General features: G+C 37.5%; 1 protein-coding gene across 2 annotated transcripts in view; it reads right to left on the reverse strand.

The window, feature by feature from the left end:
• Window positions 1-24,485, reverse strand: part of BMPR1B (bone morphogenetic protein receptor type 1B) — a 108,255-nt gene that overhangs the window by 31,737 nt on the left and 52,033 nt on the right. Inside the window, exons 1-4 of one of the 2 annotated variants that reach the window (XM_043572047.1) lie at window positions 17,791-17,917; window positions 15,809-15,968; window positions 6,451-6,553; window positions 5,572-5,674 (exon numbers count right to left, since the gene is read on the reverse strand). In XM_043572047.1, coding sequence (XP_043427982.1) covers window positions 5,572-5,674; window positions 6,451-6,553; window positions 15,809-15,951 — 349 coding nt within the window. In that variant the 5' untranslated portion in view covers window positions 15,952-15,968; window positions 17,791-17,917. Of the gene's footprint in view, window positions 1-5,571; window positions 5,675-6,450; window positions 6,554-15,808; window positions 15,969-17,790; window positions 17,918-24,485 lie in introns of those variants that run through there. The other variant, XM_043572042.1, reaches the window with a different exon arrangement.

Genomic DNA, 24,485 nt, shown 5'->3' on the forward strand with positions numbered 1-24,485 from the left:
GCTTGTTTTTTCTCTGATAAGTAAGCAGTTTGCAACTGTTTAAAACAGCAGGACCTTCTTTTTTTTAAGTCCAAAGGATGGTTCCTAATTGCAATAAGGCATAGAAGAAAAAAACAGGTCGCTAGGAAAGATCTTGGAAATAAGACTGCCCAAAGATATCTCTGCCTGGGCTCTCAAAATTATAATCATGGATAAATTAAAGACAGCTTTCTATTCATAGAGCACAAAGCGCCTGAAAAGTATATTTTTGTCAGAGGATTTTGGTCAACAAGGGATACTGCAAAAGTATCTTACTTACATCTCACATTGGGATTCTCTCTTATAGTAACATTTAGAAATAAATGGACCATAACAACAAAGATATAATTTACTAGTTATTTTCCTGAATAAAAATAGTTACGATTACACTTCTTGGTAGCACAACAGGTTAAGACAGATTTTTGTTAATGGTAATTTTATTATTTATTTTTTTTTAATTTAAGTACAGTTGACATGCAATGTTCCAGTAGTGTCAGGTGTACAACACAGTGATGCAGCAGTTCTATATATTAAGCTATGCTTACGAGGACAGGTGTATTACCATGCACACCATACATTATTACAGTATTATTGACTAAATTTCCCACGCTGTACTTTTCATGCCCCTGACTTATATATTTCATAGCTGGAAGTTTGTGCCTCTTAATCTTGGTCAGCTATTCTGCCCACCCTCCCAACTCCCTCCCCCTGTAGCAACCCCCAGTTAATTCTCTGTATTTTAGATTCTGAAGACATCATTTTTATATCCAGATTACTGTGTTCAATGAGAAAGAAAAGGACTAATTATTTCTAAATTCCTTTCATCTGTCTCATATACAAAGCTACCTAGAAACAGTTAGGAGTTGAACACTTCGAGAGATGTTAGAGCTACTCCCTAGCAAGAAATTTAGCTCAGACTCATGCATTGGATCATACTGCCATGGGCATAATATATGTATTAGAAGGAAAATTTTGGAACTCATCTTTGCATTCTTGACACTACTATATATTCAATCTATCTGTGATGTGGAGAACAAAGGAGATGTTCCATTGGTTAAATATCTGTTACCTACAGACTTTGATTTGTAATTGGCAGTATCTAACCTATGCAATAGCTTTTTTTTTTAAGTTTTTTTTTCAATGTTAATTTATTTTTGAGAGAGAGAGAGAGAGAGGGAGACAGAGTGTAAGTAGAGGAGGACAGAGAGAGAGGAAGACACAGAATCTGAAGCGGGTTCCAGGTTCTGAGCTGTCAGCACAGAGCCTGATGCAGGACCCAGGAACCATGAGATCATGACTTAAGTTGAAGCTGACACTTAACAAACTGAGCCACCCAGGTGCCCCAGCAATAGCATTTTAAAACAAATCTGTAAACTTCTCAGAATATATTTTTTAACTAAGAAAAGAAATACGATAAGTTTTAACTCTGAAAATTGTGTAGTATAATTTGACTTAAACTACATTGAGATTACCATATGTCAAAACAGAATGTTATTTCTGAGACATTTTCTATGAAGTATACATGTAATATATATGAGGAATTACTATATTTAGACACATGAACATATCTATTTCAAAAAATTATATAACTTTGATTATATAGAAGCAAAATTAAAGGATCCCATTTAAAAAAGGAACAGCTTCTGCTCATTTCAACACCATTCACTTCTTTAAGTGCTCATTTAAAGAAATTAAAACATAAGTAACTATAGTAAGTAATTTGGAGTAAGGGTAAAAAACCTCATCAATTTCTCCTGCCTTCACACAAATGCAAGAGAGCATTTTACTCCCAATATCTTAGTCAAACCATCTGATGCTGTGAGTCTGGACACACATCATTCCTCTCAGCATCCTGGTGTCCTGATCACCAATTCTGCAGACAGGGAGCCAGACAGCAGGGCACCACGACCTCTCCCTTTAAGCCTCTCCATCAAAACAGACATCTCTTCCTACCCTTAGCACCAGCTGCAGTGTTACTGGGCTTCCCAGATCATATTTTAGTGTTTATGATACAGGTGCTGCATTTGATCTAGTTGCTTCCCATATTTCCTCCTTCCAGAGAAAGAATGTTATCCTGGGGTGTTCTGCTTTTCTGGGGCTGAAAGGGAATAAAAACAAAGCAAAAGGAAACCCAGCATTCATTAAAGAATTTAGCTGTATTCTGGCTGTCCTTCATCTTCCTTTTTGAAAGAGAAGATGACAAATAAAATTTCAAGGACATAAATAAACACTGATAAATATTATTGCATGGGATTGTGTATCTCTAATATCCTGCTGAATGTATCTAAGTTTAAAAAAAAAGAGCCTGAGAAACCTCTGGATAGGTAGAAAAGATTTTCTTGTTTGTTTTTAATAAGGACAATTTATTTGTAGGTTTTTACCCCTATGCTCAGTTCTTCTCTAATCTCTAATAACAAAACCTTGCCTAAGCTTGTTATTACGTAGCACCCAGTAATACAGGTCTTCTGCGATGAGGTTAATCATTTAACTTTTTTGGAAGAGCAGTTATATAAGAAGCAAGAACAACAACAACGAAAATGGTCAGCTCGATATTTTAGCCTTCTAGTCTTTTGATAATATAGCCTCTGCTTTCTAGCAATTTGACATAAAGATTTATAATAATTTTATAATTTTATAATAAAATTTATAATATAAATTTTAAATATTTTATATTTATATTTTATATATATTATATATATATTTATATATAATATATATTATATATAAACATATATTTTTTATATTTGTAAATATATTAAATATTTAAAATTTTTAAATAAAATATAATAAATTTTATAATAAAATTTATAAATAAAATTTATAATTTGACATAAAGATTTATAATTTATAATATATGGATTCAGTAGTTATGTATATGTAAAGTACTTAGAAAAGAGCCAAAGTAAGTGTTCCATTCTCATTAGCAAATATCACAATCATGAGGATGATTTCCATGGCTCTTAGGCCAGAAAATCAGCCTGGGCTCTGAGCTTTCAAGGGTCCTACTCTGGCTCCCTCCAACCATGACCCTTCCCATTAAGCAATGAGTCTCCAGGACCCGGGGGATGTGTCCACTCAGAACCTGTCCCATCCCACTCTTCTTTTAAACCACTGGCCATGGCCAGTGTATGGTGGAGGTTAAAAAAAAAAAAAAAAAAGGCAGCAGCTCTATGGCATAGCTGTTACAAATGCTAGTGCTCTCAGACCACTACCTACAGTGACTTTTACTAGACCCCAAAATGACTGCACCAGAAGGGTAAGATGGAATCTGCCCAGAACTCACCTAGGTACTACCGGGGATCCTCAAATTTCAAAGCAATAAACTCCACACAAGCCTATCACTTTACATAATTTTCAGTATTATGCACCAACCATTCCTGAATCCTCTTTCCCATTCTGCTCTAAAACAAGGATTTGTCTTCTCAATGCTGCTGCCTTTCTACTCAAAGCCGTTTCACTCAGTTCTCTAGAGATTTATTCCACTATTTTTAAAAGTCTCAGCCTCCTCAGAAAATTCCCTCATCTGCCTAGTGCTAACTAGAATCTGGCTCCATCTACAGGACGATACATGCACTGCAGCCCTTTCAGCAATAGAAGGGTTGGAATTTTCCTAAACCTATTGCAAGTTCTAAGACACGTTGCTTCCACTTGCATGTGAAAAGCCTTTTCTCCTTGGGGGAAGAGATTCTAAAATCTAGCACCACTGCCTTCATTTCCAGCCATTTCTCACCCTCCTCCCTCCCTTGTCCCCAGTACATAAGCCTCTATACCAGGGCTATTCAAAATGTTGTCTATAGACTGCCAACTTTCTGCAACTGGTTCACAAGGAAATAGCTACAAAAACCAGAAAGCAAACATTTAGAACTTGACCACAATTTGATATCAGCAGACTTCTCTTTGAAGGTGTTGTCAAAGGCATGCTGAGACACAAGCGGTGTTTTTTTCTACCAAAAGTATTACCCAAACTTTAATGTGCATACAAATCATTTGAGGAATATTGTTAAAAAATACATTTTGTAGTCTGGAGTGGGGTCAGAGATTCCACACGTGTAATGAGTTCTGACTGACACTGATGAGCTGATCTACAGACCTATTTTCATAACAAAGCTTTAGAAAACTTAATTATGAGATTTTCTCCAACCAACCACATTGTTTGCTATGCCTGCATTTTGCAAATGCTTCTCAAGCATTACATACCAAAACTCTGTGTTTACTACTGCCTCTATTTAGTCACTGCTCCTAACAGGCGGTGCAACCTTGGGAAAGTTAGGTGACCCCTCTGTGCTGCAATGTCCTTATCTTTACACAAGGAGTAAGTCTAAGTACCTCATAGGATTGTTGTGGGACCCAACTGGGTTAAATAATGTGATACTGAACATGCCTGGCTCATGTTAGCCATTATAATTTTTTTTTAATTTTTATTCCTGTCTTATCCATCCAGTGATCTCCTATTCATCCTTACAGTCTTGTTCAAGTGTCACTTCTATGAAGGTCTTTTGACATCCTCCCACCCCAGAGTAAACCACTCACTTGTTTGTGCCCTTAACACACTTTACAATCTGACTCCACTAAAACATTCCTGACTGAATACAATTTAATTATTTACATATTTCTCTCTCACAGGCCAGTGTGCACGTCTTGAGAGCAAGAATTTTCTTCATCCATTTCTGTACCCCTAACACCTAGCATGTTGACTGGCAATCTATATAAAAAAATCTGTCTGTGAATGTTTTATGTGAATGATTATGAATAATCCTTTAAAGCTTTCTAGGCTTTAGCAGAAACAAGCGTTACAAAATGTTATCATCAAAGCCATGAAATGTCAGTATATTTTGTTAGGAAGATTTTCTCAAGAAGTAAAATCAATCATGAGAAATCATTTTAAACCACTGATATAAGACTTAGGCTTTAGGACATGGTGACAATTCCAGTTATCTACTTTGCGGTGAGAGTAAAGAGGAGAAAGGAAACATGGGAGCAGTTTTTAACAAAAAGCCCTTCCAGTTTCAGCATTTGTCTTTTGCAACGAGTAACACTTAAATGTAGAAGTTTTGAAATTAAATTTTCTAGATATCTCCTCCATTCTATCAATATATTGATATATGATTTGGCTAAAAACTAGCTGCTCTAGTACAGATAAAAGGAAATTATCCAGCAAATAATCCAATTCAATCTTTTATTTTTTTTAATGCATGTTAGCCTAATGGCAGTTTTCGAGTCAAGTATAACTTCTGATTAACACTTCAAGGTAGGCATAAAACCCTGTCTCCCTCCTCTATGCTTCTAAAACACACTGCAAGCTCTGGAACCCCTAGATTTCACAGGGAAGTGGGGACAAGTGAAAGAAACGAGATTGTCAAGCATGAAGCCCCATACGACTACTTTTCCAAGAACTACTTGCCCATGTCTTTGAATTACGTCATCTTGCCTTGGGCCCCTGCCCCAGCAGTGGAAAATGATCAGGTACATTAATTTAGGAAAGGCAGAGTAATTCTCGTCTTTTTTCTCTTTGTGGCCAAAGCTCTTCCAGCCCCAAAGCTTTCTTCTCCTTACCTCTACTCTTCAGTGGAGGCAGCGTAGGGTGCAGGTCTTTGTTACACTCGTTCCGCTCTGTGCAGCACTCAATGGATCTTCTCTGATGAGGAATGGGGGTGTCCTAAAGTTGAGCCCAAACAGCTATGAGTGGGGTTCCCCTAAATTTCAAAGTCACATAATCTAAAATTTTTTTTAGCTTATTTATTTATTTTGAGAGAAAGAGAGACAGCCAGACAGAAACAGACAGCTCGAGCAGGGGAGGGGCAGAGAGAGAGGAAGACAGAGAATACCAAGCAGGCTCCACACTGTCAGCACAGAGGCTGAAACAGGGCTTGAACCCACAAACTGTGAGATCGTGACCTCAGCTGAAATCAAGAGTCAGACGCTTAACCAACTGAGCCACCCAGGCACCCCCTCAAAGTCACATAATCTAAAACTTGAGATACTAACACCATTCAGGGAATTCACTTAAAATTCTGATAATTTTCCTGAAACATTCTGAAAATGTTTTTTTATATTAGAAAATTTCTCTCAAATTTCCATATATTATCTTACTGCGGCTTTCGCATTTCAACAAAACTACTACTACATTTGTAATAACCAGGGTGCATAGTTATAAACTGAGGAAGATGGCTTGGATTAATGCAATTAACTAAACTGGAATCTGAGCGGGATGATCTAAAGAGTCATTAAGCAAGAAGCTAACAGCAAAAATGAAAATAATACTTGCTTCTGCAACGAAAGGAGGATTGGCCCAATGAGACAATTTTCAGATTATTTTCCAACTTACTAACAACAGGGTGGGCAAGAAAAACAATTCTTTTATATAGCTTGAAACCTAACTGTTTGAAAGCTAGCAATGAAAGTTACGAGGCAGAAGCATGTGATCTTCCTTACCCGGCACTGAAAATCTGAGCCTTCTAGTCCTAGGCATCCAGAAGTGACCACAGGCATCCCAGAATCATCTTCTTCTATCATTGTGAAACAATATCCATCTGTGCTGAAGACCAAACAGGCAAAGTAAGTGTGTGTGTGTGTGTGTGTGTGTGTGTGTGTGTGTGTGTCTAGGGGAAAAGGAAAGGAACATGTTAATCATTTGTTTTACTACACACAAGGAGAAAGTCAATGATCATTACAAGTTACAACCTGTTAAGAAAATTCCAAAACTTTCTTTTATGAAACTGGATTTAATAGTCATAAAACATTAGGTAATATCTTCTCTGTCTAGAAACTTGTGAAAAAGAAGGAAATAAACTTGCCATGTAACATATACTATTAGTAACCATATACCCCAATTACTACACACTCATTTTGGTCCTCCATCGCCTCCACAAATCCAAAAACACAACTATTTTTCTCACCTTCTATATGAAGGAACTGAGGCTCAGAGAGCTTGAGCAATTTCTCAAAGGCCTTACAGACAGTGAGAGGCAAGGCAGAGGTTTGACCCCACGCAGGTGAACATTTATGCTCGTTCTATTTGCTCCAAATGAAACAAACTTGTCTCTCACTAAGGCGCCAAAAGAAAGACAGGTAGAAGCTAGGATCAGCACAACATAACCAAGGTGATTAAGACTGTGCCACTGGGTCCCTCTGCTTTGGGACTGATCTGTCATGAGAAACATCAGGCTTTGTTGTAAGCAGGTGGGGCTTACATCGGGGGTACGGTGAGGGCGGACAACAGAAAGAAGGGCTGTTAACAAGACCATGGAAAGCAAAGAAACAAAAACTAAATTTCTGTGTGGTTTTCTACATTAAAGAGAACGTTCACTTATTCTACCTCATGCAATCCTCTCAACAACAATGGAAAATAATACTATTTCTATTTACAGATGAGGAAATTAAAGGTAGAGAGTTTAATAAACTTGTACAAGGTTGCAGAACAAACAGTAACAGAATCAGGCCTTGCATCAAGGACCTCTTGCTTTATCCCCACACGTTTTCCACTATCCTCTCCTGGGACCAAATCTGAAAAACAAGAACTATTATATACAGAACTATTTACAAACAGACTTTACTGTCTTCACAAGTTAGGGTGACTCCTAATATATGTCATCAACCACTATTGCGTGTGTTAAGAAATGAAGTACTAAACTATATCTCCATCTTTTGCTCATACATATGCTTGCTCAGCGCCCAAGACAGATATGGCAGTGTAGTCCTGAAAGGTCACAGGAAGAATGCTCTGAGCACAGCATTAGCCATGATTTGTGGATTTGTCTATTCTATATTAGTGGTAGCAGCATTCTGCCGTACATTAGCCCTTCAGTTATCATCAACACCCTTAGAACTGTTTACTTGGTTTATAACCCTCGTGATCCAAAATACTTCAGTTTATAAGAACTAGAACAGCAAAGTTCAAATATACTAATGAATGGTAAGAAGGGCCGATGGTAAATCTCTTTGTTAGACTAAGGTCAAATGCATGAAAATTATTGTGGAATACAGACTCTGCCTCTGAACAACCCTTGCTCTCAATTCTTTGGGGCTTTTTAGCCAATTTGCTGAAATTGCTATGAAAATCTAAAGCATGTAATCACTGAAGGCAATAAATAAAAGAGCTGTCCCTTAGAAATGTAAGCAATATGAGCAAACAATACCCAGATGATTTTTTTATTCCTTTCCTTCCCATTTAGACCATATGTGTGACTTAGTTTTCTCATCACAAGTAAAATTCAGGAATTATCAGAAATAAAGTCATCTTAATTTTCTGACATTAGGAATTCACAGGGCTAGAAAGAGTGATACAGTATGTTAAATCTAAACAAAAAAAAAACTCTCCTTATTTATGACTTCCCCTTACTCAAAATCTGAATATATGGAAAGGCACTCATCAGAATCAAAAAAAAAAAAAAAAAAAGAATAAGAAATGCTGGTTAAGCTGTGGCAAGTTATTCTTACAATGTCCTGGGAAATGTAAAGAAACATCAGGGAGAGTAAATTCAAGCTTTAAAAATATACTCCCTTGTCTGCAAGAGAGTAGAACTAAAAATATAAACAGGGCGTGGTGAAGGAGAGAAACCCTGGAGAAAAGTCAGTGTCCCCTAAGTCATAAATTCAGACAGAAATCAAATATTTAGTTGGAAGACAAGCAAAAAGGTTAGAGAACCATTTCAAGTGCATAATTATCTGCAACAAAGCAAAATTTATAAGCTTCTCATTGACATTACTAGCTAGTTAGGAACACTAACTGGAAATGAGCAGTACAATTACAGAAACTTCAGAATCACTTGAGAACTTTCAATTCTTGAGCAAACACAAACGTAAACAAAGCTATGTTCCAGAGTCAAAGCTGTTCAACTCCCTCTGCTGAGAGAGGGCTGCAGAATGTCACAAAAGGCAATTAAGTCCTCCCACGGGCTTACTTGAACATTCTGCTGCCTGGCTGCCATGTTTAGGCTTAGTTTTTAAAGGTTGTATACTGATTATTATTATCTCATCATTCCCACAGTGTTTAAGAAGAAATGAAGACTCATGAAGAAAACAAAAGTAGGAATAATTTTAAACAAAACTGAAAGTACTGAGATGTATACAGGGATATAGGATGAATCATTTAGTTACAGTAATGATTATGAATTTAACAAAAAGGCTCCTGGGTGGCTCAGTCAGCTGAGCTTCCGACTTCGGCTCAGTTCATGATCGTGTGGTCCATGGGTTCGAGCCTTACATTAGGCTCTGTGCTGACAGCTCAGAGCCTGGAGCCTGCTTCAGATTCTGTGTCTCCCTGTTTATCTGCCCCTCCCCCGCTCACATTCTATCCCTCTCAAAAATAAATAAACATTAAAGAAAATTTTTAAAAAAGACCATTGATGTAATATTTTAAAAATGCTGCCCCTGTGTTATAGGTAAAGACGAGCAATGAACAAAATAGAACAGCTGCGTACAAAGGCGATCAGTTGTCAATACTGACTGCTTCTCCATATTTATGCCATTTTTTTTTAATTTGGGGGAGAGAGAGAGAGCACGAGTGGGAGAGATAGGCAGAGGGAGAGTGAAAAAGAGAGAGATTATGAGTGGAAGAGAGGGACAGGGGGAGGAAAAGAGGGAGGGAGGGAGGGAGGGGGAGGGAGGGAGGGAGAGAGAGAGAGAGAGAGAGAGAGAGAGAGAGAGAGAGAAAGAATCTTAAACAGGCTCCACACTCAGCATGGAGCTCAATGTGGGACTCGATTCCATGACCCTGGGGATCATGACCTGAGCCGAAATCAAGAGTTGGGATGTTCAACTGACTGAGCCATGCAGGTGCCCCAATATTTATGCCAATTTTATGTCAGTATGGGAGAAATACTAGAATTCCTAAATTTTTTTTAAGTTTCAGTTAGAATTGATTAGAAAGACTGTTGGTTTTAGTCCATTTTAAATCAGTCCTTGAGAACATTCCATCTTCTAAAATACCTATTTCACATTCATGAGAATAAAGAGAAGTTTTCAAAGTTTTCTGTCACAGATAAACTCAAAGATACATACAAATTTTAGAGCGGCTATTTAAATCATGCAAATTTTAGTTAATTAGAACAGCTGAAAGCTGCTTACAACTTTGTTAACAGTAGTTCACTTGACAAACATTTATTGAGCGTATGATGATCCAGGCAGAGTTAGATGTCCAGAACTCAGGGTGAGGAAGATGTAGCCTTTGCTTTGAAGGAGCTCATAGTCTATGAATGCCACAATCCTAGGTAAAGCCAAGTGATTCAAATTCTAGCAGTAAAGACAGAAATCAAAAGCTAGAAGTGTTTCCTATTGAATTGGGAAAAAAAGCAAAGAAGGATGTTGAACGGTAGTAATTATCAAAGTAATGGAATCCTAAAGTTTGTATGTTTTTTCCTTACCACCTTAGACAGATGGATTCCCATAGTAGTAAGGGATAAAGGGTAAAATATTCATGGCTACTACTTGTCCCCTGCTATGATTTTTCCTCCGAGATGTCACTGAACTGGAGGAAGGTGAAGTTACATTAATGATAAAGTTGCAATGTGAGAAATGACTTTTACTTTATCTTCAGAAATGGGTAACTATCGGGGCACCTGGGTGGCTCAGTCCGTTAGTGTTCGACTCAGTTTCAGCTCAGGTCATGATCTCAAAGTTCTTGAGTTCAAGCCCCACATCAAGCTCTGTGCTGACTGTGCACAGCCTGCTTGGGATTCTCTCTCTCCTTTTCTCTCTGCCTCTCCCCTGCTCGCTCGTACGTGCACTCTTTCTCTCTCCCTCTCAAAATAAATAAACTTAAAAAATTTAAAAAAACAAAAGGATGTGTAACGATCTTACATCCTTCTCTAGCAGCCATACCAAGTGATTTGGCATTTTGTTTATTTTCTTCTAGGAGGTACAAGATCTTCTGAATTTGCCTCTATTTTTGTATGAATCGAACACTTGTATACTCTCACCTGTGCAGATGCTCTTTGTCTCTCACTTAGATTTGTCTGATTGCCTTCCAGCAGGCCTGCCCATCCCCTCCCTCTGGACTCTAAACAATTCTGTACAGCACTTCCTGATAAATCTTACATTTTCCTTCTCTGCTTTAAAATCATCAAAGTTCTCTATGTAGAAGTTTAAAGAGCTCTGAGCTATTCATTTTCCATTAACTCCAACAACAAATGGGCCCATTTAACAGTCTCATTTATGACTAAGAAGCACAAAAGCAGAGTTATTCCTTATAAAAATCTTCATAAGTGCATCTGAAATCATTGCCTTTTCCAACTAAATTATAAATTCTAAGGAAGAACGTATTCTCATAAGTGTGATGGTTTTAACTCACATCTTCTACTGAAAATTTTTTTAAAGATCATAAAACTCAATATTCAGATGGTCTGAGCAATGGTGGAATAAACTGGATGCAATGGGAGATGTATAAACAAACGAGAACAACTTGCACTTTAAACACTCTGAGATCTTAGGTCAGGGGCGCCTGTAGGAAAACTCACACCATCACATTCAGCAAGAGGTCTGAAAGTCCTGGGTTGATGCAAACTTTATAAAAAGGCTCACAAGCCCCTAACCTTTCCCTTCTTCCCCTTGTGACTCCCCAAGGCACGGTTGGTGTCTTATCTAATTCCTCATTTAGGCAGCCTGGTGTCATTTGCACATCCTTTGTGCAAACATCCAATTACTTACTACACCTGTAAACCCTGAAAACTGTCCAGGCAGAATTCTCGGTCAAACCTAATAAGTAAGTATTTAACTACGGTGAAGTATTTAAAATCATCTCTGAAAAAGAGTGAAAACAACTTTTACAAATGGATACACTTGTGTGAGCACCTGGATGAACTTGGGGGAGAGGTGGTAAGTAGTAACAAAAATGACTATCAGAGGCAAAGACAGGTAAAACAAGAAAGGATGTGTAAAGCAGGATCAGATTATATAGAGAAAAAAACAGACAAACAAGGCTGGAAAATGATACAAAACTTTTGCAGGGTGAAAGTCATGTAAAAAAGAGTTATTCCAGGAGACTTTGAAGCATTCAAGGCATACAGTGATTATCTAAGATCCCGGGAATAAATCTGGAAATGGAATGAGAAGGATTAACAATGTATCATAACAGCTGGAAAGATATTTAGAAGATAGGTATTATCTTGAGGGAGATAAAATAACAGCTTCACTTCTTGAGTTACGGATACTAAAAAAGGTTCTAATACTTTATTTAGCTTATTTGCACAACATCCTCTAACATGTATGCTGTGAAGCAATGGAAAGGGCATGGATTTTGGAAGTACACACACCCACACATGATGGGAATCAAGGCCAAGAATGACTCTGGCCTTAGTGTTTGGCGGGTAACGTGATTGATGCTACTCGCAGAGAGATTAAAAACCCTCTAAACTTAACACATATTTTCTGAATTATTAGGTGGGATTTCCAAATCTCTTTTAAGTATGATATACTTCTGATCCGGGCCACTTTTTAGATTATTCTGTCCAGGAATATGGGAGTGGTAATGAACAGGAGACCTCCCTAGGATACCCAAATTGACTAAGAACTGCCTACAAGACCTCAGGCCACACAGTTTTGACAAGCCCTTATCTAAGCTCAAGAAAGCATATCCTTGTCTTTAGAACTCCTTTACCTAGGAGTGCAGGATTTAATGCAATATTACCCCAAGTATGTTCCCTTCCAGGTCAGCAAACTGCTTGCTACTGGTCTGTGAGGAGGTTAATATGGAAATGGAAACTTGCAGAGTAATACATTTAGCTCTCTTGAATCTAAATAACAGAAAAATAGGAAAAAATTGAGCATGCAATGTGCAAATATTTTTATATTTATTTTTCTAGTAATTCATTTTTATTGTACTCTAGAAAAATACCAGTGCAATTTATGGGGTTGGGTGGGGAGCATCTTTCACCAGAGATAGTGTGAGAAGTACTGATTTGGAAGACAAAGAGTAGATAGTGGGAATGGAGGAATGGAGGCCCGAATTTATTCTAGGTCTTAGGACTCAGGAATAAAAGCAGCCCCTGTGATTCACATGATTGATCTCAGTTCACAGGAGACTCAACTGGAGTTAACATCCTGTTAGCAAAAAGGATGTGCATTTTGCCCAAGAGTGAATATTCGCTCCTCTGAGATCCAGTTCAGGGGCTGGCTGCTGGTCAAGAATTCAAGACTTTGGAATGAGTATTTCTAAACTGCAGTTATCAAGGTCAATAAATCTGACCTCCATGTTTTAGTTCTTACCCTCTTGACCTCTGACACCTTCTAACATGGCTGACCTTACTTCCTCCCTCGGTAAACTTGGCTTCAATGACACCATACTCACTGTTTCATGTTCATTCTGGATCTTGTGGGAAGAGCCTCCTTGACCCAACCATTAAACATCTCAAGGCTCAGTCCTACTCTGTTCGATCAGATTGTTTTACTACCGTACTCAATTCTTCATGCTCCACTCTACCCATAGCTTCTCTCTGACATTGAGCTTGACTGTGTCACTTGATTTGGTAAATGGAATATTAGAGGACAAGCAGAAGTTTTAAGAGGTTGCTCCCTCACAGTCAAGTGAAAAAGAATATGCTCTGGTTAGCTTCTGGTCCAAGAAGGATGAACAAACATGTAGACCAGGCAGGAACTGAAGCAGCAGCCCAATGCCAAGTCCACCTAACCCAGCAGGTCCCAGCACAGCTGCAGCCCATTTGTAGACCCGGGAATGAAAAGACAAATGTCTTGCAAGTTACTATGATTCTGAGCTCACTTATTTCACAGCAAAAACTGCCTCACATTCTATTCACTCACTCTAGACTCTCCCCAAACCCTATCTTCACTCCAAATCCATATCCCATGGCCTACTCTCTGATGTCTCCATTTTGTAGCTATCAAAAACCTTAAACTCAGCATGTCCAGATTAGAACTTGATTATTTCCCTCTGTCCTCTTTCATTAAAAGCCTACACCGTGTATCTAAATGTACATCCAGACTGGTGAAGCCTCTCTGGGCCCCTTCCTAGATCCAATCCATCAACATAAAACTTTCCTTCTAAATATTTCCCCAACACATGTACCTCATTCTTGCACCAGCACCAACCTAGTCCAAGATCATTCTCTCTCACATGAACTGCCCTTCCTAAATCCACATCAATACCCACTGCCGCACCTGCTTAAACAAATCCCCCTCAATGGCTTCCCAATGCTTCCAGGAATAAGACGAACATCCTTAATAGAGCCGACCAGGCCATGGGTAATCTCTCCAGGGTCCACACTCAACTACTGCCACACCTCCTTCTGCTCCCTGCACTTTAGGAAAACCAGTCTTCTTCGAACATGCCAAGTTGCTCCTTCCCACACAGAGAATCTGGAAGAAATCTTCCAAATGAACTTTCTTCCAAATCAACTTAGGACACTTCATTGATGTATAAGGAAAACAGGACAAAATATTTAAAGTTGGGATAATTGTGGAAAGCCTGCCCATATAATCACCAGAACTATATCTCCAATGACACACACAGATTTGCTCTTAATTACTACAGACCCAGGCAAAATAGTAAAGTATCCCCTTAATATGTTTTCTCCTAACAATTTTCTTTTCTTCAGAAAACTCTGACATTTTCCTGATACTTTTTCCACTTACTACAAAGAGGTAGTGTTTCCCAGGAAATACTGTCTGAGCTCTAGAATCATTTTATCATGGCACAAGACTCGGTAATCCAAGTTTGTTCTATCGTGTAAGAGCCAAGTTAACAGACCTCCCTGGGTCCTGAATTCTTTATACCTAATGGTAAGAAATAAGAATCCTCTACCATGCTGAGTTGTTCTGATAATTAAAGGAGATATATATTTATGAGCATACCCAACTTTCCTCTCTGTCATTCAGTTAGTAGATACTTCTTGAGCTGCATATCTCAGGATACACTTTCTTCCTCAGGAAGAAAAAAAAGCATCCAGCTCATCTTCATGTTCTTTCCTGGGTAATGAGGCCCCAAATGATTACTTAGATATTCTGCCTGGACTTCAAACCTCGAAGTCCATTTTCCCATTTGGTCCATTACCCTTCTCAAGGGATATTCTGCTTCTCTGGCATCTTAACTCTTGAGATCAGTACCTGTCTGGTTACTCTGCCACATCTTCCTAGGCATACTGGCCTCATTAGCTATGCCTCTCCACCCGCTGTTGTCCTCACAAGGGGTGTAAATGCAGGCTATGGTGTTTGGAAACATGGATGTGGCTGCATAAGGATGCGTAAGAAAGACAAAGCTAGAGTCCAGTTCCAAATAAGGTTTTGTTACAAACATGATTATCCACTAAGGAGTTAGTTCTCCAATACTCTGACAATGTCTTTCCTGACATCTGGTAGACTCATGTAAGCTCTATCACTATACTGCTTCCCAGAGTCCGTGAATATTCCTAATGACGCAGGTGTTCTTTCCAGAAGACAAACCACCACTGACATGATGAATGGTTAAAGAAAAATCATCAGAGAGTTGACACCCTCTGCTATTGAATTTATTTGGGGGACAAGGTCTTTTGAAGGCAAACAATTGGTTTTTGCTGCTTGACACTTGTCCCAAGCCTGGGATCTATGCTCTATGTTTATGTGCATATGTGATGTTTGCAGCAAGGGAGAAGAATCCCAGAACACCATTTCGGGTCAAGATGCAATTTAATATTTTTTTCTAAACACAGGCACTGCCCTGTAAGTTAATGGAGTCAGGCACTATTCCTCAAAATGTGTTCTTAGAAAACACCAGCCTATGTGTTTATGTAGTTTATGTAGTTTATGTAGTTTAAAAAGTATGACTCTCCGTTAAAACTACATTTAAATAATTTCTATGACCAACCTGCAAATATTGTTGACTGAGTCTTCTGGACAATGGTGGTGACATTTGCAACGCAAGATCTTTGGACGAGGGGTGGGGGCTGTACTCTCACCATCCTCTTTCTTGGTGCCCACATTTAACTTTCCTGAACTTCGCAAAAGCATGTTATCAAGTAAGTTTGCTGAAAAGAAGAAAGAATAAGAGTTTAAGTATCTGTGGGATAGACCAAAGTCTGCTATCCAAAGAACAATGAGATTAAACAAAATATTCACTATTTATGATACTTACAGATTTAAACATAAAACATGTTTTAATGATTTCGACATTAGAAATCATATAATTATTACAATTATATGTGTCTCATATAAAATACAGAAATTCTCATAACCTTTTCAAGATAGCATCCTACACATTAAATTAGAATAGTCATCTTTGAGTGCAAGGAGCTCAATGAGACACTAGCATATATATTATCTCTACTCCGTATGGTAACAGTATGGGTAAATATTATCATTCCCATCTGCAGAAGAGAAAATTAAGACTTTAAGTGATCTGAACACACCTAATAAATCATCAAGTAAGCATTTAAACCCAGACTGTCTGGTCACTAAAACTGCCTTCCTACCCATCTCTTTACTTTAGGTATATCATGTATTTTTGAAAGAAATTATTAGAAATATTTAACATTCAAAATTGGGTAGGATGGTGAAAACTTAGTTATCTCTAATATACATCAAATGATACCTCTTCCCTATCAGCTTTTACATGGAAAGTGTCTTCCTATTAGAGTAGCAATGGTTGTACATCTTTGATGGAAGACATAATAGTAGACATGATCTCTAGAGACAGATTTTCTGAGGTCAAAATTAGGCTTTACTATTTACCAGTTGGTTGACCTTGGATAACTTTATAAATAATCTCGTTGTGCTCCACTTATCATTAAAGTGGAGGTTATTACAACCACCTACCTCATGTCAACAGCTTAGAGTGTATATGTCACGTAGTAACATATTACTGTTAGCTAATATTATTGGAAGGATCTATTTTTTTTTTACTTTTTAAATAGTAAGACGGTTCATTAATACAGGGTGACCTATGACTAAGATGGTTTTCATATTTTTCCTCTTTACCACCACTTTTGAAAAGTAATGAAGCTCCAAAAGGAGACATGCATTAACTGATACCTATCATATTTCAGCCATTGTGGCAGGAGCTCTCATACATGCTACGTCACTGCATAAATTGTCAACCTGAGCAATGTTTGATTTAAAATCTCTCTCACAACAAATTGAGCTTGCTTATAATTAAAACAAATCAAATTAGAACAAATTATCTAAAAGATGCTGGGTTAAAACACTGAAATTCTAGGCCAAAGATGCAATATACTCAATAGCATACTATTGCTATTCTGTTTAGCAATAATACACATGCATACATATGCAAGTGTTAATTTCTTAAACCATAAACTAATGCCTCTAGCCACTGGTTCCATCAGAAAATTAGAGTTTTAAAAGAAGATGGGAGGGGCGCCTGGGTGGCTCAGTCGGTTAAGCGGCCGACTTTGGCTCAGGTCACGATCTCACGATCTGTGAGTTTGAGCCCTGCGTCGGGCTCTGTGCTGACAGCTCAGAGCCTGGAGCCTGTTTCATATTCTGTGTCTCCCTCTCTCTCTGACCCTCCCCTGTTCATGCTCTGTCTCTCTCTGTCTCAAAACTAAATAAACGTTAAAAAATTTTTTTTTTAAATAAAAATAAAAAAAAAGAAGATGAGAAAGTTTTTGCATGGTAAGCTAATTAGTTGAATTCTTAGTGAAAATTGAAAGGGAAAGCAATAAAGTATGTTAAATCAATTTACCAGCATTTCCTCCAATCATTAATTCTAAATTCATTAGATTCTTCAAATTTATATAAAATGTGCACCTAACTTTCTCCAACAGTTTCTTATATTTTAGCCTAGAGAAGACCTGTAGATGCCCATGTGTATATGAGGAGTTTGTTACATACCAAATCCTCATTCCATAGGTCTCAGGTGAGCCAAGGGAAGTGAATATTCAAGATCCCATGTGATTCTGAGACAGATCATGTGCAGACTCCACTCTGAGAAACCCAGGACTAGATTAAGCAAATAATATTTACTTAATCCAACCATATAATTTATCGCAAGAGATGTATAACTTTCTCTATACAATAGGACGCTTATCTTTAAATTCTAAAATAAATCAAACATATTGTATGTTAGTATCTTATATTTAAAGTCCTTTGTTACAAGTTCGCCTGCATAAATGCCTCAGCACTGCTTGCAATCCAGGTGCACTGGGTGCAGATAAGCCTATATATCACCCTGTCACGCTGGCTTCCTTCTTTTTAAACCTGGCTCTCAATCTTCCCACATTATGACCTGAGCAACCGCAAAGTAACTCAAAGTGATGAACATAAGATATTTAAAACTTATTACACCCTGCTGCCTTCATACCAGACCTCTTCTCCTTGAGGTTATAAAACAAAATAATTAAAATTAATTTATTATGCATATGTCTAATTAGCAAGTACGTATCAGGTGCCTTTCCTGATCCAGGCACAGACTGAGAATACAGGGTGAAATAAACATAGGTAGGATTTCCCATTTGGTGGCAAAAGTGGCTAAATGGAATCTTTACACTGAATGGTCTTCATTAGAAAAGGAGACATCTTCATACTACTGGCAATAAGATGTCATTTAGTAAGAAACATTTCAAGAAAGGATTCAGAATTTCCTCACATTTTAAATTTATTTAAAGACTGATATGAATTTTAGCTAGAAGGAGGTTCTTTGCAATATTGCTTATAACAGCCCATATTTACAACAGGGGATAAGATAGATCTCTAAAAAGAGAGTCACTAAAATGTTGATGTGGAGTATATTTATCGGCAAGAAAAAATATTAAAATGTTATCTTTTGTTGTAAAGGGCAGATTACACAGAGTATTTTATTTAAAAAAAATTGAACATTTATTTATATTTGAGACAGAGAGAGACAGAGAATGCATGGGGGTTGGGTCAGAGAGAGAGGGAGACACAGAATCTGAAACAGGCTCCAGGCTCTGAGCTGTCAGCACAGACCCCGACGTGGGCCTTGAACTCACGGACCGTGAGATCATGACCTGAGCTGAAGTCGGACGCTTAACCAACTGAGTCACCCAGGAGCCCCACACAGAGTATTTTAATTATGACATCCTACTAGAATAACAGGAAAAAAGGCTAAAAAATCAAACCTACAATATAAAAGAGACCAGTACAAGTCTGGTAAGCAGAAGGAAAGCAGTAACTGATCTGACAAAGCCAAAAATGCTGATTACTAAGCCTAAGGTGGAGAAAAACCAAGAAGCAAAACAATTTTACCACTTAAGCTCAAAAAGGCTCAAGAGTGGTACCACCAGTTGCTTTTAGAGGTAGAGTTCAGCTGGGGCACCAGGGTGGCTCAGTTGGTTAAGCGTCTGACTTTGGCTCAGGTCATGATCTCACAGTCCATGAGTTCGAGTCCCGCATCAGGCTCTCTGCTGACAGCTCAGAGCCTGAAGCCTGTTTCAGATTCTGTGTATCCCTCTCTCTCTGGCCCTTCCCTGCTCTTACTCTGTGTCTTTCTCTCTCTCTCTCTCTCTCTCTCTCTCTCTCTCTCTCTCTCAAAAATAAATAAAAATTCAAAAAGAAAGAAAGAAAGAAGTAGAGTTCAGTTACCCTCTCTAATTCCCAAAGGCTGGTAACATCTCCACCCATCCCACCCCCACATCCCCAACAAAGACTGGAAGAGTAAATCTATTATGCATATCACCGAGATGCCTTATTTTTGTGTTTTATCATCAAGGTGAGGAACTGTAAGTATGGAAAGAGCCCATATGTTCACATACATATATATATATATATATATATATATATACACATACACACACATATATGTATACATATATGTGTATATATATATATGTGTATATATATATATGTATATATGATGGAGTGTTTCATATATATATATATATATATATATATATATATATGACAGAGTGTTACTCAGCAACCAAAAAGAATGAAATCTTGCCATTTGCAACGTGGATGGAACTAGAGGGTATACGCTAAGCAAAATTAGTCAGAGAAAGACAAATACATGACTTCACTCATGTGGAATTTAAGATACAAAAGAGATGAACATAGGGGAAGGGAAGCAAAAATAATAAAAAAAAAAAAAACAGAGAAGGGAACAAAACATAAGAGACTCTTAAATACAGAGAACAAACAGGGTTGCTGGAGGGGTTGTGGGTGGGGGGATGGGCTAAATGGGCAAAGAGCATTAAGGAGAACACTTGTTGGGATGAGCACTGGGTGTTATACATAGAGGATGAATCACTCACTGGATTCTACTCTTGAAATCATTATTGCACTATACGTTAACTAACTTGGATATAAATTAAAAAACTAGAACATTTAAAAACAAAAAAAAATTTTTAAAGGTGAGGGACTGTAGAAGACTAAGCACAGGGGAGGGGAGGGGTGCCACTTTACTGCAAACATTCAGTGAACGTTTACACTGGCTATGGACTCCTCCCGTCCTTTCCCTCTACATGGCTTCCAGAACATGATGCAGCCTGGCTTAGCTCTTCTTTACTCAGGAATCTGGCCAGGTCAAAAACAAGAAAATACCTAAAGACAGGGCTATTAGAAGTTTCTCAGCGAAACAGCCCTGCAATATTGTCTTATGGTGAGGCCCACTGGTGACAAAATCTACCCAACGAACAGAGTTGGCAGTCAGCATTTATAGTGATCCATTCTCATATGCATATGCCACTAATTCAGGGTCACCAGATACATGAAGAAAACCTCAAACATCAAAAATTGAAAACACACACACAGAAGAAAGCCACCTGGAAGAAACATACAGTGGAAGAAAAAAACTTTAAAAACCTATCATTAATACTGTCATCTTTATAAAAAAAAATACATTGCATCAGTGAAACAAGAATGTGTTGCTACAAAAAGGAAGTAACAAACAAGGAACTCTAAAAATATGATTGCCTAAATAAAAATCTCAGTCGGTGAGCTGAGATAAAGATCAGGAAATTTCCCACAATATAAGGCAAAATACAGAGATGGAAGAGTTCCCTAAATTAAAGCATCGATCCAGGAGATTCAAAACCTGAATATATCTAGAAAGAGAGGCTTGAGAAAATAGAGGGGAGGAAATCATCAAATAAATAAGTCAGGTACAGTTCCCATTAACTGAAAATCATGATTTTCTAGTTTGAAAGGAACCATAGAGCATACATATAGACCTACACCAAGGTATGTTATCATAAAATTTTATAACACCAGAGACAAAGGGAGGGTGTGTATATCACATATTGTATATATACAAAAGGTAAAAATAAAAGAGATGAAAAATAAGTGTGGCATTGAACTTTCTACAGCAAAACTGGAAACTAAGGTAAAAAATAGGGTGATGTCTTCAAAATTCTGAGGGAAAAGTGTTTCAAAACCAGAAATCAATACCTGGGAAAACTATAAATCAAATATGAGTAAAGGAAAATGGCATCGGAAGATTTTTCAACGTCTCAAAGATGCCACCTCTCATCCACCTTTCTCAAGAAGCTATTGGAGGAGATTCTCTGCCCAAATTAAAGTGTGAAACAAGAAAACAGAAAAAAAAGAATTTCTGCTATAGGAGACGATCCCACCCAAGAGAACAGAGAAGCATACTCTCAAAATAAAGGTAAAGGTGGAGAGTAAAAGAAAAGATCTATGACTGGACAGAAGGAACAACCAGGTCTGACTAAACTCGGGTCAAAAAATTCTGGGAGACAGAGATCCAAAAGTTACAATTAACAGAGTAACTCAGGTATTTTAAATTTAAACTGAGAATTTGGAAATGAATTTGTGATGGAAACACAGGAATATAAAGAAACAACTAACATTTAACCCCTATATATATATAGCATAGGGGAAGGAAATATGTATGTAATGGGGGAGAGAGTGGTAAAGCTTCCAAAGTGGAAAGTCAAAGGTAATGCCTAAAATTGAATAATCAAGAGGTAGTAGTACAATGATTTATGTAGAAATATGAGAAAAATACCAAAAGAAAAAAATGTGAAAAGGAATACGTGTAGTCCCAACTAAACAGAAGTTGGGAGGATGCTTCAAGAAAAAAGAAGGCAGTCTCTTTATGTTAAAAGAAAAAAACAGCAGGTTTTGAAATAACGTATCTCATATGAGTCAGACACTTAACCGACTGAACCACCCAGGCGCCCCAGTAGTTGGAGCTATTTAAAAGCATTTGCAATTTGCTTCTCAGTTCAAAATAGGGAAGTAATTAGTCTTCTCTCCTGATGTGGAATAAAGAAATCAGTGAACAAGGAAAAACCAAAAAATCAAAACCAAAAAAAAAATCCACTAACAAGAAATATCCCTAGAAAAATTTCATTAATGGCTATACCACTGGACCTATGAACATTGGCTTGGTAGTAACACTAAATCCACTATGGTTTACCGTATTTTATGTGTTTGTATACACATGTGTGCCTCATTCTCTATTGCAAGCTATCAACAATCCATTTTGAGGTGTTTTGTAGAACATTCTAAGTTAACCACTTCAGTTATGAATATGGAAGGATACCTGAATCACTAGCTCCAAGCAAGTTTCATAGTCAAATCCTAGCTCTCAAACACTGGACAAATCAGTTAAGAAACATACTTTCTATAAAAATTGTGAAAATGAAATAGTGCTGCATAATCTTTCTAAAATATTTAACACTAACATGCAGTCAGAATATATGCCATTTTACCAGAAACACATTCCACAAGAACCCAAAAAAAATGAGAAAAGAAGTATTGCTAGTTCACAATAAAGTTACCATTTCTATAAAGTGAGTTAACAGGGGTGCCTGGGTGGCTCAGTTGGTTAAGCAGCAAACTCTTGATTTCGGCTCAGGTCATGATCTCACTGTTCATGAGTTTGAACCCCGAATAGGGCTCTGCCCTGACAGTGCAGAGCCTGTTTGGGATCTCTCTCACCCTCTCTCTCTGCCCCTCCTGCATTCTCTCTCTCTCTCTTTCTCTCTCTCTCTCTCTCTCAAATGGATTTTTTTAAAAGTGAGTTAATAGATAAGATCCTGAATAAGCATGTATGGTTGCATTCATACAATGTAACCTGAACAAGTAAAAATGGTAAGATGGTAAAATGATTTCTTTAATTAGCATTATTAAATATATTAATAGTTAAATGCAAATGAGACAAGTGGATAGTTCTTCACTTACTTTTGCCAAAATAATCAAATCAAGGGAGGAATTTATGTAAAAGTATGCAAGTGCTACGTAGGAGTCAATTAATCTATGTGTGTTTAACTCCCTGTGAAATGAAATTCATTATCACACAATTAACAATATTTCCAATTGTGAGATAAAATTAAAATAGTTGAGTGATAATTTGCAGGTTAATAGGAGACAAGGGGGTAGAGAAGCAGCAGCAGCAGCAGAATGATCAAATCTGATTAGACTCATTTTAAAATCTAAGAACACTGTTAAAAAGAACAATCATAAGATCTTTTTCTTGAGGTAAAATAGACATTCAACATTATATAAGTTCCAGGTGTACAACCTAATGATTAGATATTTGTATATATTGCAAAAAGATCATCACAGTAAGTCGAATTAACATCTGTTACCATACATTTGTTAGTTTGTTTTTCTTGTAATGAAAACGTTTAGGATCTCCTCTCTTGGCAATTTTCAAATATTAACTACCGTTGCCATGCCGCACATTAAATCCCCAGGACTTATTTATTTTATAACTGGAAGTTTGTGCCTTTCGACTCCCCTCACCCATTTTGCCCACCCCCACCCCCTGCCTCTAGCAACCACCATTCTGTTATCAGTGAGTCTGGCTGTATTTTGTATTGTTTTATAAGCTTTTACATATAAGTGAGATCATCTGTTATTTGTCTTTCTCTGTCTTATTGCACTTAATATAATGGCCTCACTCAATATAATGGACCCATAAAAATCCATCCGTGCTGCCACAAATGGCAAGATTTCCTTTTTTATGGCTGAATACTGTTCCAGTGTGTATTTATCTACCACATATTCTTTATCCATTCATCTATCGATGGACACTTAGGTTGTTTCCATATCTGGGCTATTGTAAATAATGCTGTTATGAACATGGGGGTGCAAATATCTTCCAAGTTAAGTATTTTCATTTTCTTTGGGTAAATATCCAGAAGTGAAATTGCAGGGTCATATGGTAGTTCTTTATTACATTTTTTGAGGGGGCTCCATACTGTTTTCCATAGTGGCTGTACCAATTTACATTCCTAACAATAGGCACAAAGGTTCCCTTTCCCCCACATCCTCGCCAGCGTTTATCTGTTTGTTTCATAACAACCGGTCTAACAGGTGTGAGGTTAAATCTCATTTCGAGTTGCATTTCCCTGATGACTAATAATGTTGAACATCTTTTCATGTACCTGTTGGGTACCTGTATGTCTTCTTTGGAAAAGTATCTATTCAGATCTTCTGCTCATTTTCAAGTCAGATTTTTGTTTTTTACTATTGAGTTGTAGGAGTTCATTATGTTTTGAATATTAACACCTTATCAGATATATGATTTGCAAATATTTTCTCCCACTCAGCAAGTTGCCTTTTTTTAATGTTCATTTATTCACTGAGGGAGGGTGGGC

The sequence above is a fragment of the Prionailurus bengalensis genome, chromosome B1 (genome assembly GCF_016509475.1).
Source record: "Prionailurus bengalensis isolate Pbe53 chromosome B1, Fcat_Pben_1.1_paternal_pri, whole genome shotgun sequence".
NCBI lineage: Eukaryota > Metazoa > Chordata > Mammalia > Carnivora > Felidae > Prionailurus > Prionailurus bengalensis.